The 14,579-nt window shown below is 44.6% G+C and overlaps 1 protein-coding gene across 4 annotated transcripts in view; it reads left to right on the forward strand.

The window, feature by feature from the left end:
- LOC105697685 (tensin-4) overlaps positions 1 to 14,579 on the forward strand; it is a 216,243-nt gene that overhangs the window by 16,050 nt on the left and 185,614 nt on the right. For all 4 annotated transcript variants that reach the window (XM_012421248.1, XM_012421249.1, XM_012421250.1 and 1 more), the window contains one exon: positions 280 to 360. In XM_012421248.1, coding sequence (XP_012276671.1) covers positions 280 to 360 — 81 coding nt within the window. Of the gene's footprint in view, positions 1 to 279; positions 361 to 14,579 lie in introns of those variants that run through there.

Consider the following 14,579-nt stretch of genomic DNA (forward strand, 5'->3'; position numbering starts at 1 on the left):
ATACTTGGATAACTTTGCAGGGAATAAAGATGGGCAATCTCGGAGTTCAAAGTTGGCAAGTAATCATCGGACAGAGGCGGTGCAATTCGAAATTAAAAATTGCCCGCTAACCATATTACACCGTTGTTAACGTATCTCGGAATTACGGACATAACGTTTTTAAATTGGTTGCCGGACCTACGATCTTACTTAGCTATCTCTGCACCTGTAGAATATTCTTACAACGTGTATAACGCATTATACGTCATTTATACCGATTGGTTTTATTTTTCTTTTCAGTACATGGGTTCGTTTCCCGTGGCGTGTACCGATATTGCCAGCCGAGTAGAATTCGTGCGCTCCCAGCTCCAGATTCTCAGAGTGAGTACAATTTCAAAATTCTACCATTCAACTAGGTATATGAAATCTTAAGGTGAAGTGAAACCCTCCCTCAAATCAGTCGACTCGAATAAGACACTTTTTTTCAAGGGTATTGGATCGCCCTGTCTGAACTCGCATTTGAACGGGATAATGAGAAAAAAAAGTGTCTTATGCGCTTCTTTACCAATTAGGACCTTTGTCAATTAGGGCCTCAGAAATCATGAATCCAGGGGATTTGTGGATTACTTCGATTCCTTCATAATCATTATACATAAACGATTGGCGGAGTATGCCATTTAGTACAATACCCAATATAATTCGATACAATTGTCAATATAGAAACGAAAGTCGGCAACGTAGGTGCTTAGAAAAACCTTTTTTACCGACGTCGATCAACTTACTCGAGGTGTTTCATTTCACCTTAAAATATTGATACCGCTTATATGGCTAATCTATAAAATTACCTTAAGAATATTAAATGTATACCGTGGGTTATTAATATTTATCGCGGCAGCGTTCCCAAATAAAATTAGCTCGATCGATTATCGATCGGTGCGCGTCTTCCATCGATAAAAAGGGCCGAGGGAGAAACCGTAGAAATTGTCTTCCCCGGCATCAGTTGCGCTCACGGAGCCTGCAATGGCGTCAATAGCCGGGGGTCTTCCAGAACAAGACGGATTATTCCGGAACGCCTGGCTGCATAATATGAATCAATAAGATTCCATCCAGGATAATGGCCTGGCGTGCTCGCGCCATACTTTCAGTCTGTTTATTTTCCGGTTTTGCGGGGGACATAGCCACGGTGATTTCTTGATTTTACATTCAAATTCGATCTAAGTGAATTCTATGGACTCGAAGAATCGACGGACCAGCGACATTCCCGAAGGGATTAATGCTAAACACGGCATCGGACAGTTATACATAGGTATGAGAGAAGTATAGTTAGCGGATGCGAGTACACTTTCGACAAGTCCCCTTATGTCCGCGTTATTCTCCGATAACAAATTACCCTGAATTTTCAATAGCCGGTTGCGAGCAAGTAGATCGGTACGGTGCCATGAAATTCCCTGCTCACGAAGACGCAAGTTTTTCCTTCGTGCATTAACATTTGCAGCTCACGAGGTGACTTCCCAGAAGTCCTCTTACTTCTGTGTTATTTTTCCATAACAAGTGACGGTGAATCTTTATCGTCCGGTTGCAAGCAAGTAGATCCCCCATTGAATCACAAAGTTGCTTACGCAGAGTGAACTTTTTCACCGTGCAAGTGGATACACATTTGGGGATCGTGATCTCATTTTCGAGATATCTCATTATGTCAGTTTCTCATCGTCGGAAGACATCGACATTTGCCGCTTAAGTCAATGCCATCGGATTGTTGTACGGGTTGATATCGATTATTAGCAAACGCGCGGCAAATGCCGTGGCTGGCTCCGTTACTGGATGGAATTTAACGAGAGTATGAAATAATATCTGGCGGCATTCCTAGTGCTGACGGGTTTCCATTAAATGGACGGTAGGCAGATTACGGGGCCGCATTTTACGTGAGCACGTGCGGGAGTAAACGCGAAGACCCCTTCGGACCGCGACGAAGCAGCCCCGTCTACGTTCTTTATCAAAAGCTGGAAATATTCGTGACTGATAGGCGTATTAAACTGTCAGATCGCCCACCAAGGAGGAGGCAATATTTAAATCATAAAGGAAAAAAATTTCAAGGGAATTCCTTATCCGAATTTTTCAATTTCGAATTTTAATCTTAGATTTATGTACACTTTAGTAGTCATATTCGAGTATGTCGGACGTTCGCATGGCAGTGCTCTTTTCTCGACGACGTATTTTTTTTAAGTGTTTCTTCTTTGAATACTGGCTTAAGGGGGCTGCTATCACTTCACGGTGTTAACAATACCTATTTCTTAGATAGGTATAGGAAAAGAAAAATGAAACGCAACAATTAAATACAGTTTAACCACTTGTGCTAACAACTAATTCACAGAAGCCGCATGTTCTGTCAACATGTGTCCAAAATATGAACCGTGCCAAAGGGACCAAAATCTTTAATGTATGATATCTCACGAGAAAGTATGTACTATGGTATTTTCTGGGAAACGGCTTTAATGTTTCAAAACAGCTCTTCACGTACAATAATATATAATTAAGTCAACATATACCTAAAACTATGGTTAAAAACAGGCTTAATCTATACTTGAATTTTGCATATCATTGTTTTCTGTACCTATCGGAAGAATGGGTATTTTCAATATTCAATAGGTATGAGTCCCCTTAATCGTACGACTTAGAGATATTTACAGTCATAAATTTAAAACGCCACTTCACTCAGCTCCTTCTCGCCTGCATTTCAATGTTTTACAGCCTGATACCTACAGAGCAGAAAATAGCACGAAAGATAATGGCAACGCAAATTAGTCGTGAAATTATTCATATTATCTGGAAGCTCAAAAGCACTTTTAGCAATGTCAACCTACCGATCTTCGGAAGCTGCTCCTCGCTGCTCTCATGTATAATTAATGGCCGATTTGTTCGCCTATTCTTAATGCGCGTGCACGCACCCGAGAAACGCTCACGGGGATCAGATTTTTAAGCTGCTTTTACGTAATAGCCCCGGGGAGTTAGGTAAATGTAATGAGGCGAATATTACACTTGGCTGCTCCCGAGGCCGCTGATGCTCCCAGAGCAAAGGCGCTTCCTATTTATTTTGCACAACAATGCGCCCAAGGAAGCAGCACGAGTGTTACGACGGACGGTAAAGTGACAACCATTGTGCCGACATATTGCCGGAAGTACGAGGTAGCCGCTGGCACGAGGACGAAATTCGTCATACGACATTTGCGGTACTCGAATTGGGAATGCCGACCCCCTTCAAGAATGCAATGTTAAAGTGCTCTTTCTTGTTTTTAAACCTGTTATAAAAAGTTTTGCTTTCAACCGTGCCAGTATAGAGACGATTGTTGTGCTCGCCAAATACACCCGCAGAGAAAAGTTGTTCATCGAACAAAATTGTTTGACTGAATTCGATTCACTTCAGAAAATGTTTCACTTGGTGAAGCGGATTTCAGTCGACTTAACCGAACTCGTTTGCTTCAATCAATTAAAATTTCCACATAACCGGTTTGTTAATTTAAATAAATATTACCTACAAACCAAATATTTTGATTGAATGTTGCAAATTACTTTAATATTTGGTACGATCTACTGGAGTATTTGATGTTACCAATCAGAAGTTATTAACCAACGAATTTTTTTCACGACAATCGAGTATTTGGTTGTTCAGTTAATAACCATATCCTATGGTTGAGTCGACAAAAAAATTGAATAATTGAACAAAACTTTTCTTTGCGTGGCAAGTAGGAAAGATTCCGAAGGCTTAATTTTTTATGCATTCTGAATAAAATTGTAATTATAATATGATAACGGAGGCCGCAGTGAACTTACAATTAGATTCGGAGCTATTACTGAACGGTGCAATAAAATGTATATCTTCATGGAGTCGTTATTGTTACGGAACGTAAGCCACGCACTTGGAAAAATCTATGTTTCGGGCTGTGTAATAATAAAAAGAAAAAATCAGATCAGTGATTCATTTACGTACTTAAATTCAATTTGTAACCCTACAGAGCACGCTGTTCCGTAGATCTAAGTTGGGCTTTTCGATAAAGAAATTTAGTAGGTAAAAAATTGTTTCCCGAGTGTCAGGCAAAGCGTTGGAGGAAGGTAATTGAAAGATAAGTCGATTCTCCAGGAGCATATTTTCGTAGAAAATAGAGAGCAGGTTGATCTACCGATAGACGATGTCCCTGTCGTATCCATCAGCGGAAACTGCATGCGGAACGACAGCAAACCGTATCAGTGTCCGGTCGTTCCGTTGGAACACGCACCGCTCGTATAGCGAACTTTCCCTTCGATATACGAAAAGTACTTTATCACTTCCAGGTTACGAGCAATAAAGGCACAACGGTCTCTCGGTCAGTTCCCAAGTTCGTCCCTGAACCGCGGGGCCAAGGTTCATTTTAACGTATTTAACTGCACAAATAACTGTAAATCCGAATCGGACAATAGATGCATGCACGAAGAGTCGCTTCCGCGGTTGCAGCCAGCTCGCAGAAACAGCCAGCTGGGAGAAATAGCGGATTATTGCCTCAGGGAGGGGTGCACTTCGTGATCGCGTGCCGAATTGCTGGCAATGGATTTTACCAATTTTTATACATGCATTTGCATACACGGAAACACGTCCGGTTTTTTAACGATACCAGCAGACGGCATTTTACAGAGCGCCCGAGTGGGAAAAATGGCTCCTGTATCGTACGTTTAATAGGTTATTGAATTGTTAACGGGTCGTTATTGCTTTGGAGAAATTAAATCAATACAATGGACGAGATACAACGACTCCTAATCGAATCCTAGTTAATTATTTTTGTATTCAATTTTTTGTAACTTTTTTAGGAATGATCGCGACGTATGCGGCATTATAAACACACTTTCATTCCTTCTTTCTTTTTCTTTTTTTCAACCCCTGGCCCTGGACAGGAATCTTGTAAACGTTTCTATAAATCTCGCTCAATCGATTCAGGAAGGAATCCCGATTGAACGGAAGAACTTAAACTGCAGGGGAATTTAATTTGATGGGGAAGAGAATCCAATAACCACATTCTTCAGTGGAATTGAATATTTGCATCCTGTACATATTAACTGCTTTCCGACGTAGGTTGACAATAGGGGACCTCGTGATTTTTCTTTCAAAGTTGCTCGACGGAAAGGTCGAATTCCACGATGTTATATTCGCTTTCGTATTAGACCACCGTTGGGTGATTTACATAAAACGAGTTGGCAGTTTAACGCGTGATTTAGAATCATATACACTTTATTTGTTTATTAATCCTGTTTTCCGCCGGAGTCTCAACTGTAAGAGCTTTCTTATTTCCTTATACGTAGAAATTGAAATCTGATAACGGAAATGGAGCAGTAAAAATATGATATATTCGATACGGGGTTTCCGTCGACAAAAGTGACAGGAGTCTGAATGCAATATGAGCAAATTCAATTGATCGCCTCGTTAAGCCACGAGGGCGATACGTTTCACTTCTTCCCGGAACAATCTTTCCTTCGATTTCGTGGATAATAAACAAATATTGTCAGAGTCAATATTTCCTTTCGATATTCTGGGTTTCATCCCGGGATGTGTCCCCTGGTGGGAAAAGAACACGGACGTTTGTTTAGGTTAGCCGAAGTAATCGCACTGGTTGACTTATCCACCCCAGAGTGGATACTTTTATCCAGAAAACGGGAATTCTCTTTTTGCCATAGGACTTTGCTTCCCGAGCTATGAGCGAAGACGACCGGGAGCGTATCTTTAGAACGATCTTTCGTCTCTACAAAATTCCAACCTTCATCGCGTCGGACTGAAATTTGAAAAGTTCAACAGGGCGCTGCCTTTCCTGATTTACTTTTTCAAACTCGCAGGTCCTCCTTCAAAAGTTTGTTATTTCGCCCGCCACGCGTCGCATATTGTGCCGTATGGTCAGTCGGGTGTTTCAGATTTAAAATAAAAATCGGTCCGGGGGTGGCGATTCCCCGGGCTTTCGAAACTTCGCTCGTATACCGCCCCTTGCAGCCCTTATCGCAAAGTGGACTCGTGTCGTTTTATCCACCTCGCGTTTCTCCGTCAAGGATTTGTCTCCCCTCTGTCAGCGGATTCCACCCCGCGATATCTCTATTCTTCCCGTCACTCACCCTCGGCTTAACATTTTAACAATTCATAGCCGCATCAGTCCGTGTGCCCGTAGTAATGGATCCCTAAATGTACCCTGCCCCTCACGAGTGACACCAGGGGGGGAACATCAACTTCATTCGGTGAAATTTCCACCTCCGACCTTCCTAACATTCGATTAAGCATTTTGGTTGGTACAACGAGGGTGGCTCCACCCGGTACCACCAGGATCCCCTCCATACATCATTTATGTAAGATCTACCTCTAACTCTCTCGACGTACAATGGGTGAAGTTCAACCTCCTGCGTAGGAATTTAATGGGCAACCACGAGAGTTAGGACTGTCGCGAATCATTACCCTCATGGAAAGGGTTCAAACCTTTGCTAAACGCCGTGATATGATTTATGTAAAGATGGGATTTTGAACATGAATTTTTTTTCCTACATTCCAATAACTCTATTCATATTTTTTGAGATAGGTGAACATGTGCAATTTAATGCGAACGTCGACCAAGGAAGGTTATTTGTTTGAAATTTCAATGTTTCCTATTGCGATTTAACGTGTCATGTCTCCGTTTTGCGCACGCGTTCGCGCAATCCCGTTCGTGTTTTTTTTTTAAATAGAACTTCATATGGCATGATGGGACGTGGAAGTTAGTACGCTATAGAAGAGATCCGTTTCAAACAGTGAAATGCATTTTTTTACCGTTAATAACTATTTATATTCGTTATTCTATTTTAGTATTAAAGCTATTTCCGTGAGCCTTTCCGTTAATTATCTCTCAATCAATTACTGACATTCAAGGCTGCTAGCAAGAACCTCGATTAGCGTAAAATTTCTCAATCGTGATCGGTTAATCTCGGATTACTGGGATTCGTGTTGCACCGACAAAACACTGTACTAACCGAAGATTAAACTCAGCTGTCAGGTAATCGCCAAAAATCGGGAGATTATTTCGTTATCGTGCGTTAAGTAATCCTGGATTATGGATTCTAACTCGAGTATTAGTGCGCCCGGCTCTTAAACTGAAATACAATAATTGTGCCCAAAACAGCCAGTGCCGTAAGGACATTTCGTGAAAGTGCAAACGAAAATAATGAATAATTCTCTTTGACTCAGAAGTGTTATACTTCCACCGGGGCCATGCACCGATTGTTTGTGTACTGGTTCGATGTGTTCAAATTAACAAGATTGACCATGGAAGTTCATCGGCCGTCACGGGGCTCATCCCCTTGAACGCCTGTAATTTTGGGCTCAAAGTAGGCGTTCGGTCGTTTTATCCCTCAGTCGCGGATTCGTCCTCCACTCTCCGCCGGTAGGTTGCGATCCTCCACTCTTTTTGGCCTTGATCCCGGACAGAGTCGCTGCCACGTAGCGATTACCGTCGCAATGACTGAGCACCGTGATGAGTCGCCGAATCGACGCTTCGAGGAAGAGCCCGACGCCCGGGCTCGTTTTTCGCTGAACGCTTAATAGCATTATGCATTTACAGCCGCGCACTCAGCTCTTTGCCGCGAGACGCTGCCATGTAAAATGCATCCGCGGTGGTGTACGTACCGTACATACAAACGGACGAGTGTGCTCGCTCGGCCTCCGAGTTACCGTGCCCATTACGCAATGGAAGAAACAAGGAACGTCGAACGACGAGGTGGACGCGCCGCGGCTTACGAAAACGTTGAATTATTTAGAGCGTCATTTCTCCCGGTGTTTTGGGCATCTTGCATTCCTTCCTTAATTTACCAATCGCAGATCCAATTAATGAAATACGAGCTCGCGGAAAATATGAGGCCGAACGTGCTGGTTGCTGTCGATATACTATTCTTGGAGGAATAACGGTGGACCGTCAACCCCTAGGTTCGATACGTCATCTCGTCGATGGATTTCAATTTTTCTTTATATCTGCGCATGCACGCATTCGTTTTCGAATACACGTATCTTGTCACCTGGACGGTTTATCTGAAATGGGAAATACGTAAAAGCCGAATTCCTTTCTTTTTCGCCCTTAATTTTGATCATCCGCCGGGCATGGATGGTGTCGGCTCCGTATTCGCCCGTGAATAGCGCGTACGATGCGTACGATCGTATCATCAATGAATGTACGGGGAGGTATGCGAAACGATCGGCCGGTGCGTGTCTATGGATTAATAAACTTTTCATGGAAATCAGTGAAAACGATTTCCTTTGCGAGCCGATTGTCTTTGATCTCAAATGATAAACAACAACGAGATTCGGTAACAAGGGACGTTCGGCTTGAAAATTCTAGCAGTATTTCGGTGATGTCAGTGACTTCCAACGATTTCGAGTGATTCCCATTTGTAATTTCCAGCTGATTTCCGCGTGATTTCGATCATTAAAGTACACGATTTCCTGAGCGAATAACCCTACGGAATCCACACCCGAGAGGGACTCGCTCGCTTTACGACCTCGCCCATCGTCATCGTCATCGGCGCCTTCGGTTCCGCGCGAGCATCTAGCCCGATTGACGGCTTCCTCTCGTTGAGGATCGCAATCAGGGTCCTCGGCATCGATCCGCATCGGTCCGCATCGGTTCAATCAGCGACCCGGGGGTTGTTCCGCGCCGGGGGCGCGGAAGCGCTCGGCAGGGCTGAAACTTTGGAGCCTGGGGGTGTCGCGATATATGGGTCAGGCTCTCGATGGCGGTCTCATTAAACACTTCCTCGGGCCGTTGAATGGGCCCGTCGAGATTGGCATCTTTTGCCCGTCCTCCGACGCGACCTTCTGGCCTCGCGCCTCGCGCCGCAACCCTCGTCGCCCTTGCACTTAGAGGCGGCCGCGGCTGCCAGTGGGTCCGGCATTCTCCGGGGTCGTTGAACCTCCGTATACGTGTCCTCCGGTTCCTTCGGCTCCTTCGGCGAGAACGCCTCTGTACGCTTATGCGCGCGAGCGAACACCGCCGGACACCGGCGTGGGTGTCTGGTCACCAGCGGCGAAACGACCGGGGACGCGACGGCCGGGCTAAATAATCCGACCGCAGGGATCCTGATGGAGGGATTCGGTAACCTAAACGGACATTATGAAACGACCGCTTGTCGGTTTAGCTCGGTACTTTGGCAAGTAGTCGCTCGGCTTCGACTGGAAGGCGGGACCGATCGGGAACCACGCGTCGCGCCTTGGGATGCCGATCAGCTGATGCGCCGAGCCGAGGGGCCGGAGTGACGCCGTTTCGCGTCAGTTAGGATTATCCAATGGGGCGTTTGTTTGAAAGTCGAGGAGGTGATCATCGGAGCTAGACTTCGAACGACGAGCGGGCTTTTCTGCGGATATGAAAGGCGCTAAGAAATTTAATTGACGACGATAAAATAAAATTCATCTATACCCTTTTTGGTGGGAATGCCGTTTTGAATACTCAAGTGGTAACATAAGCTGGTGCGTTCTATTACCGGCATTTATATTTATGTTGAAGTCTTTTACAGTCTACGGTGAAAATTATACGAACTGAAGGGTTCCATATGTCATTTCGGTAACGTAATGATTAAAAGATCGATGTACAACTGTCGAAATCCCATGAATTCACGACTGTTTATATTTTGACGAACCAACGTCGTCATCTGTGACGTTTAGTTGCAATGAAATTTTTGCTCTAGAAACACGTGTTAGCCGCAGGACAAGCCAGCATTCTATTGCAATCGTTGGTGAAAGTATTTACCACATTTTCCCATCGGACTCTGTAATATTCCGTTTCTACGGTATTCTAAATTGTCCGAGCTAGATCCTGAAACTCCTTACTTTCGATTCCAAGCCTCCAAGAAGCGTAAAACATCGAAAACGTGCCCGGAACATGCTATGTTGGTTCTAATCCATGATAAGTAAATAAATTAAACTAACGGGTGGACGAGTCGGATTTTGACTCTCCAGAGCGGCTTTTCGTCGAACGAAATTATTTCATCTCTTGAGAGTGCCGTCTAATTATCGCAATGGTCAAACGGTGGCGACCATCGCGATCTTGCCCGGAAATTGATTTCCGCAACGCGGTATCTATTTTTACAATCGCTCGCTCCGTTAAATCTATTAGAAATTGTACTTCGATTGTCGTGATTTGTGCAGCTTTGGGACCGCTGCAAATCTTCAATTTTTAATTCTCTGTCGAAGGCCTTTCCAGTCCCCCATTCAAATCGTCGGTTAATCCACTTTCTACGTCCTTTCCACTTCGATATCTTTTACTTTCGTTTCTTCTTGGTTTTAAAGGCACCTGAGCTGCAATTTGCGCTGTTGGAATTTTTTTCCGATCCGCTTGAAGCATCGTTTCGAGAAATACTATGTAGCTCTCCCGTGGACTCGGGCTGGAAAGTCGAACTCTCCGAGAGCGAATTGGGTTATTCTCGGAGTTACTTTCGAAAGTAAAACTCGCAGAAATCATTCTCAGACTAGGGCCACCCGACGCGCGTTGTAACGTCCGTCGTAGAAATATGTTATGACCCGTTGTGGTGGAGTACGAGCGACATACGTAGCCTTTGTCGTACTATATGTCCATCGTAACGCACGACATTTTTTATGTCCGAGCAGCCGCGGTCTAATTTTCAAGTTATTCTCCCATAGATACGTAGCTTAACGTCATTTGTATGAATCTTTAATGAATAATCTTTAACCTTCGCCATTTTTGAGTATTGAGATTTTTTTCGAAGGATTCGATGGATCCCACCTCAGTGGTCCAACGAAACCACGTCACGTACATGCTCGTTGATTGTTCCTCATCAGATTACATAAAAAAATTAATGACGAACGAATTAAAAGATCAAAGGTATGGGTCCTCGTTTAAATAATATACAAATTGTAATGAAATATAAATTACAATTTTCCACGTAGTCGGTTTTGAAAATGATTGTCACCTCCGCTGATTAAAAGTATGTATCTCCTTTAAAGTAATTACGTGGAAACTCTCTACGAGCTCTACGACCGCTCGGAAAAATGCAATGTAAAAAATATCGAAACGTTCCAGTGGCATCGTTCTACGAAGATTTTCCGGTTCGGTCTTGCCAATTTTTTCGTTTAATGTATCCTTCTTGGGGAATTTATCCTTGTCAGGCAATGTTTCGCAGAGTGGCCGAACGGATCCTGGACAATCCACATTTCGCGGGGCGAATTTGGCGAAATCCAGATGCGAACGGTGGCTAGGATTTCTACAAAGTTTGCCCGATGAGTGCACGGCATAGGTGCACGTACGTGCGCTGGTCCCACATATCGAATCGCACACGTCGACGGCACGTAACGCGTACCCAGGTAGAAGCGTGCGATACAATGGATCGTGAATCACCTAGGTGAGGGTACGGGAAGAACAGGTCGTTAGTTTTCAGGATGAGAGAGGAACGGCGGATAACTGGAGCGAAAGGAGAGATTCCATGCGGGAAGAGTTCGAGGGCTTTTATTTGGCGATCCGGCGGAGCCCGTATGCGTGATCGCGAAAATCAAACGCGAGACGAAAACCTCTCCAAATACCCTGGCCAATCGATTATATCGGATCTAATCCGTTACATAACTAATGTTTCCACCCGAAATTATGTACGACGATGGGTGCGGACGTAACGGGCCGTCGGCTATAATGGTAATTACTATTTCGCCCAAGTCTCGAATTTCTCCCGGAGATTCCTGCCATAATACCTGGCCAAATAATAGATAAATTTGGCATGAATTGGGAAATTCGGTTAACCTCTTGACATACGAATTAAATGAGATTCGATGATAATGGTCGCTCCTGCGCCTCAAAACGTCAGTGTTTATTGTAGCTTAGGAAACTCGTGACGTATTCGAAATGTCTTTGTACGTCAAGATAGACAGAAGTTGAAATTTTTGTCATAGTTAGAATGTCTAATTGTAGGCCTTGAATGGTTTAGAGATATTATGAAGAAGGGTAACTTTTATACAATTGAGGTCTTACTTGTAACTTTAAAAGGGACTGATATTTCCAGTTCTTCTATGCTTGTTGGTCCGAAGTAGGATTTAATTCGTATAAAATGGAATATGAGGTCGAAAGCAGGACTTATATAGTGAGATAGGACCTTATGTTAAGCAGGTTTAAAGCAGGACTGAAATTTCGACTTGGGTTAACGCTTATGAAGAATTTCTTTCCCCCGAGATATTAACATAGCAGCTTTGATATGCATATCCTTAAGGGAATTATCTTTTCTGATGCGTGTTTTACGTTTCGTTCATAGAAGGTGGGCTAACTCCGAAAGAGCATTTTGCTCGTCGGACGAGAAGAGTCGCATATATGGGTCCGGAAATTCTTTGTCTCCAAGACACGCGTATTCGAAAAAGTTGTCTAAGGTTTCAAGAAGCAGGCTCGAAAGTCCGAGAAAAATGCCCTTCATCCGCGAGTTTCTTGGATATTTCGCTCGAGGAGTGTAAGGACGTAGGCAACACCGAGACTCGTCTCTCCCCAAGACGCCGACTCGAATTTTCAGAGTAATTAACGTTTCCACGTGTTCCTTGATGATTATTCATAGAGAGCGAACCGCGACACCCGCGAAAGGCGCGAGACGCCAGGGGGGAGCAAAAAGGTGAAAAACCAAGACAGGGCTAGGGGGGGAAAAGAAGCCCCGAGAATTCCCCAAGGCAAGAATATCATTAGAAAGCATGTATATAAATAATATATAATTTACGGTAGGATAATTACGGTGGGGGCCCCGGCCACTCGCATGTACCCGATTTATAAATAAGCACGGGAGACCGCGAGATACACGCTTGAAGAAACGAAACGGCCTCTCTTACTTAGCAGCAGTAAAATCCTCGGACGCGTACCTCTACACTTGCGCGATTCACTCGTACCTTCTCGCGAATTTCTCATAACTTGCGATTTAAATTGCGCGCGTCTTGTCACTCCTATATTTGGCGGCCCGTCCTCCTGGAAGCGGCCGGGAAAGAATAACGCGCTTGGCTCCTGCCGTCAAGGGAGCGCTGTCGTAACGCCCTGCATAAACTTCACTTAATTAGGTAATCGACCCCACCCCGTGTCGACCATTCCAGAGGACTCGTGAAAATTTTCTCGTCTCCTCGAATATGTACATCCGTGTCAACGTCGCTTCCAGGAGGCCCCCTCTTGCACTTCCTCGGAACGCTTTCACTCGTTTCATTCTCTCGGCTGATATTGAAAGTACTTATTATAACAACCTGCACACTACTTCGTTCCCAGGTATTTGACACCTGTGTTGAACGTTATTATTATTCAATGAATATTCAGATGAGCAGGGATCCGCGAATTCGTTCATTCCGAGAATTATACCCTTTTTCTTTATGGAATGACGCGGAGAAGATATTTCTGGCAATGATTACATTCCAGAGTAACAACTCGCATCGTCATCTTTGGATTCGTCGAAGGCCTCGAGACCCCTGGAAAATAATTTTCTGCTAATTTTTCAGATTTCCCCGCACTTTTTTACATCAAACAGTAATTTTAACCTGTATTTCTGCGACACTAACAACAGCGTCACGAAAGCGGGTCTCGAAATAACCGGATAAAAAAGTAAAAACACTATTTTTACTTAATTCCAAAGTAACGCGTTCGTTATCTCTGGGCCCGTCGAAGATCTCACTCCCTCTGTTCGGCTCGTAATTCTTGAAATTCTCCCGCATTTTCTCATATGAGGCAGTAATTTTAATTTGTAGTGTTTCGGCGATTCCGACGAACCACCATGGCAGAGGGTCTCGAAATGACCCGATAAGAGAATGAGAGCAATATTTCCACGAGACGACGAGGGCGCATGCGAGTTCACGCAGACCGTGTAATTGCGAGTGCGTCGCGCCGCAAGAGAAATTTTAGAATCATGCGTTTCCTGTCTTCCTCGAGCCAAGGGAACGCGTCTAGATGGTGCCTCGACGTCGAGGGTCTCTTTCCTCTCTCACATGGACGCGGGTTTCCAATCCGACGTGCGTACACGAGATGCAGACATTTTCACGAGAGTCGGCCCTCTTCCTCCCTCTCGGCCCCCGACGTCTCCAACGCCAGGAAGCACGCCTTTACCCGGCCGGGCGGAAACATATTTCTCCTCGATGCATTCCTTCGGAATTCACTTTCCTCGCGAGTACATCCATGCGTTATTTACCGCGAGTGCGGCGAATCCGAGCGGCGATGCGGAGGATTTCGCGCGGCCGATCGTGTTACTCCGATGCGGAGTACGCGTCCCGCACGGCTTACGGAAAACGGCGAAACTGCTGGTGTCAGGTTCACCTGACGACAGGAGAATGACACGTTGCCGATCTCGAGTTACGCGAAAATTCAGGAGACCGTCGATGCGTGAATGCGTCGCGTCTTTGGAGGATGATGCATCCTGGGCCTTCGATCGGTTCAGATGGGAGGGTTGCGGGGAGACCCTTGAAATTCTCGTTGGGTTTGATGGATCGTTTGTCTCTTTTGCATTGTTCACATGGTTTTGATGAGTTTAGGTACGCGGATGTGGTCGAAGACATTTTTCTACGGGGATGTTTTAGGATAATGAAGGACCTGCCTTGAAAGAAGTGGTAAGCGTGTTTTATGATCTTTAAACCT

This window comes from Orussus abietinus, unplaced genomic scaffold (genome assembly GCF_000612105.2).
Source record: "Orussus abietinus isolate OABI.00-Male unplaced genomic scaffold, Oabi_2.0 scaffold21, whole genome shotgun sequence".
Taxonomy (NCBI): Eukaryota; Metazoa; Arthropoda; class Insecta; order Hymenoptera; family Orussidae; genus Orussus; species Orussus abietinus.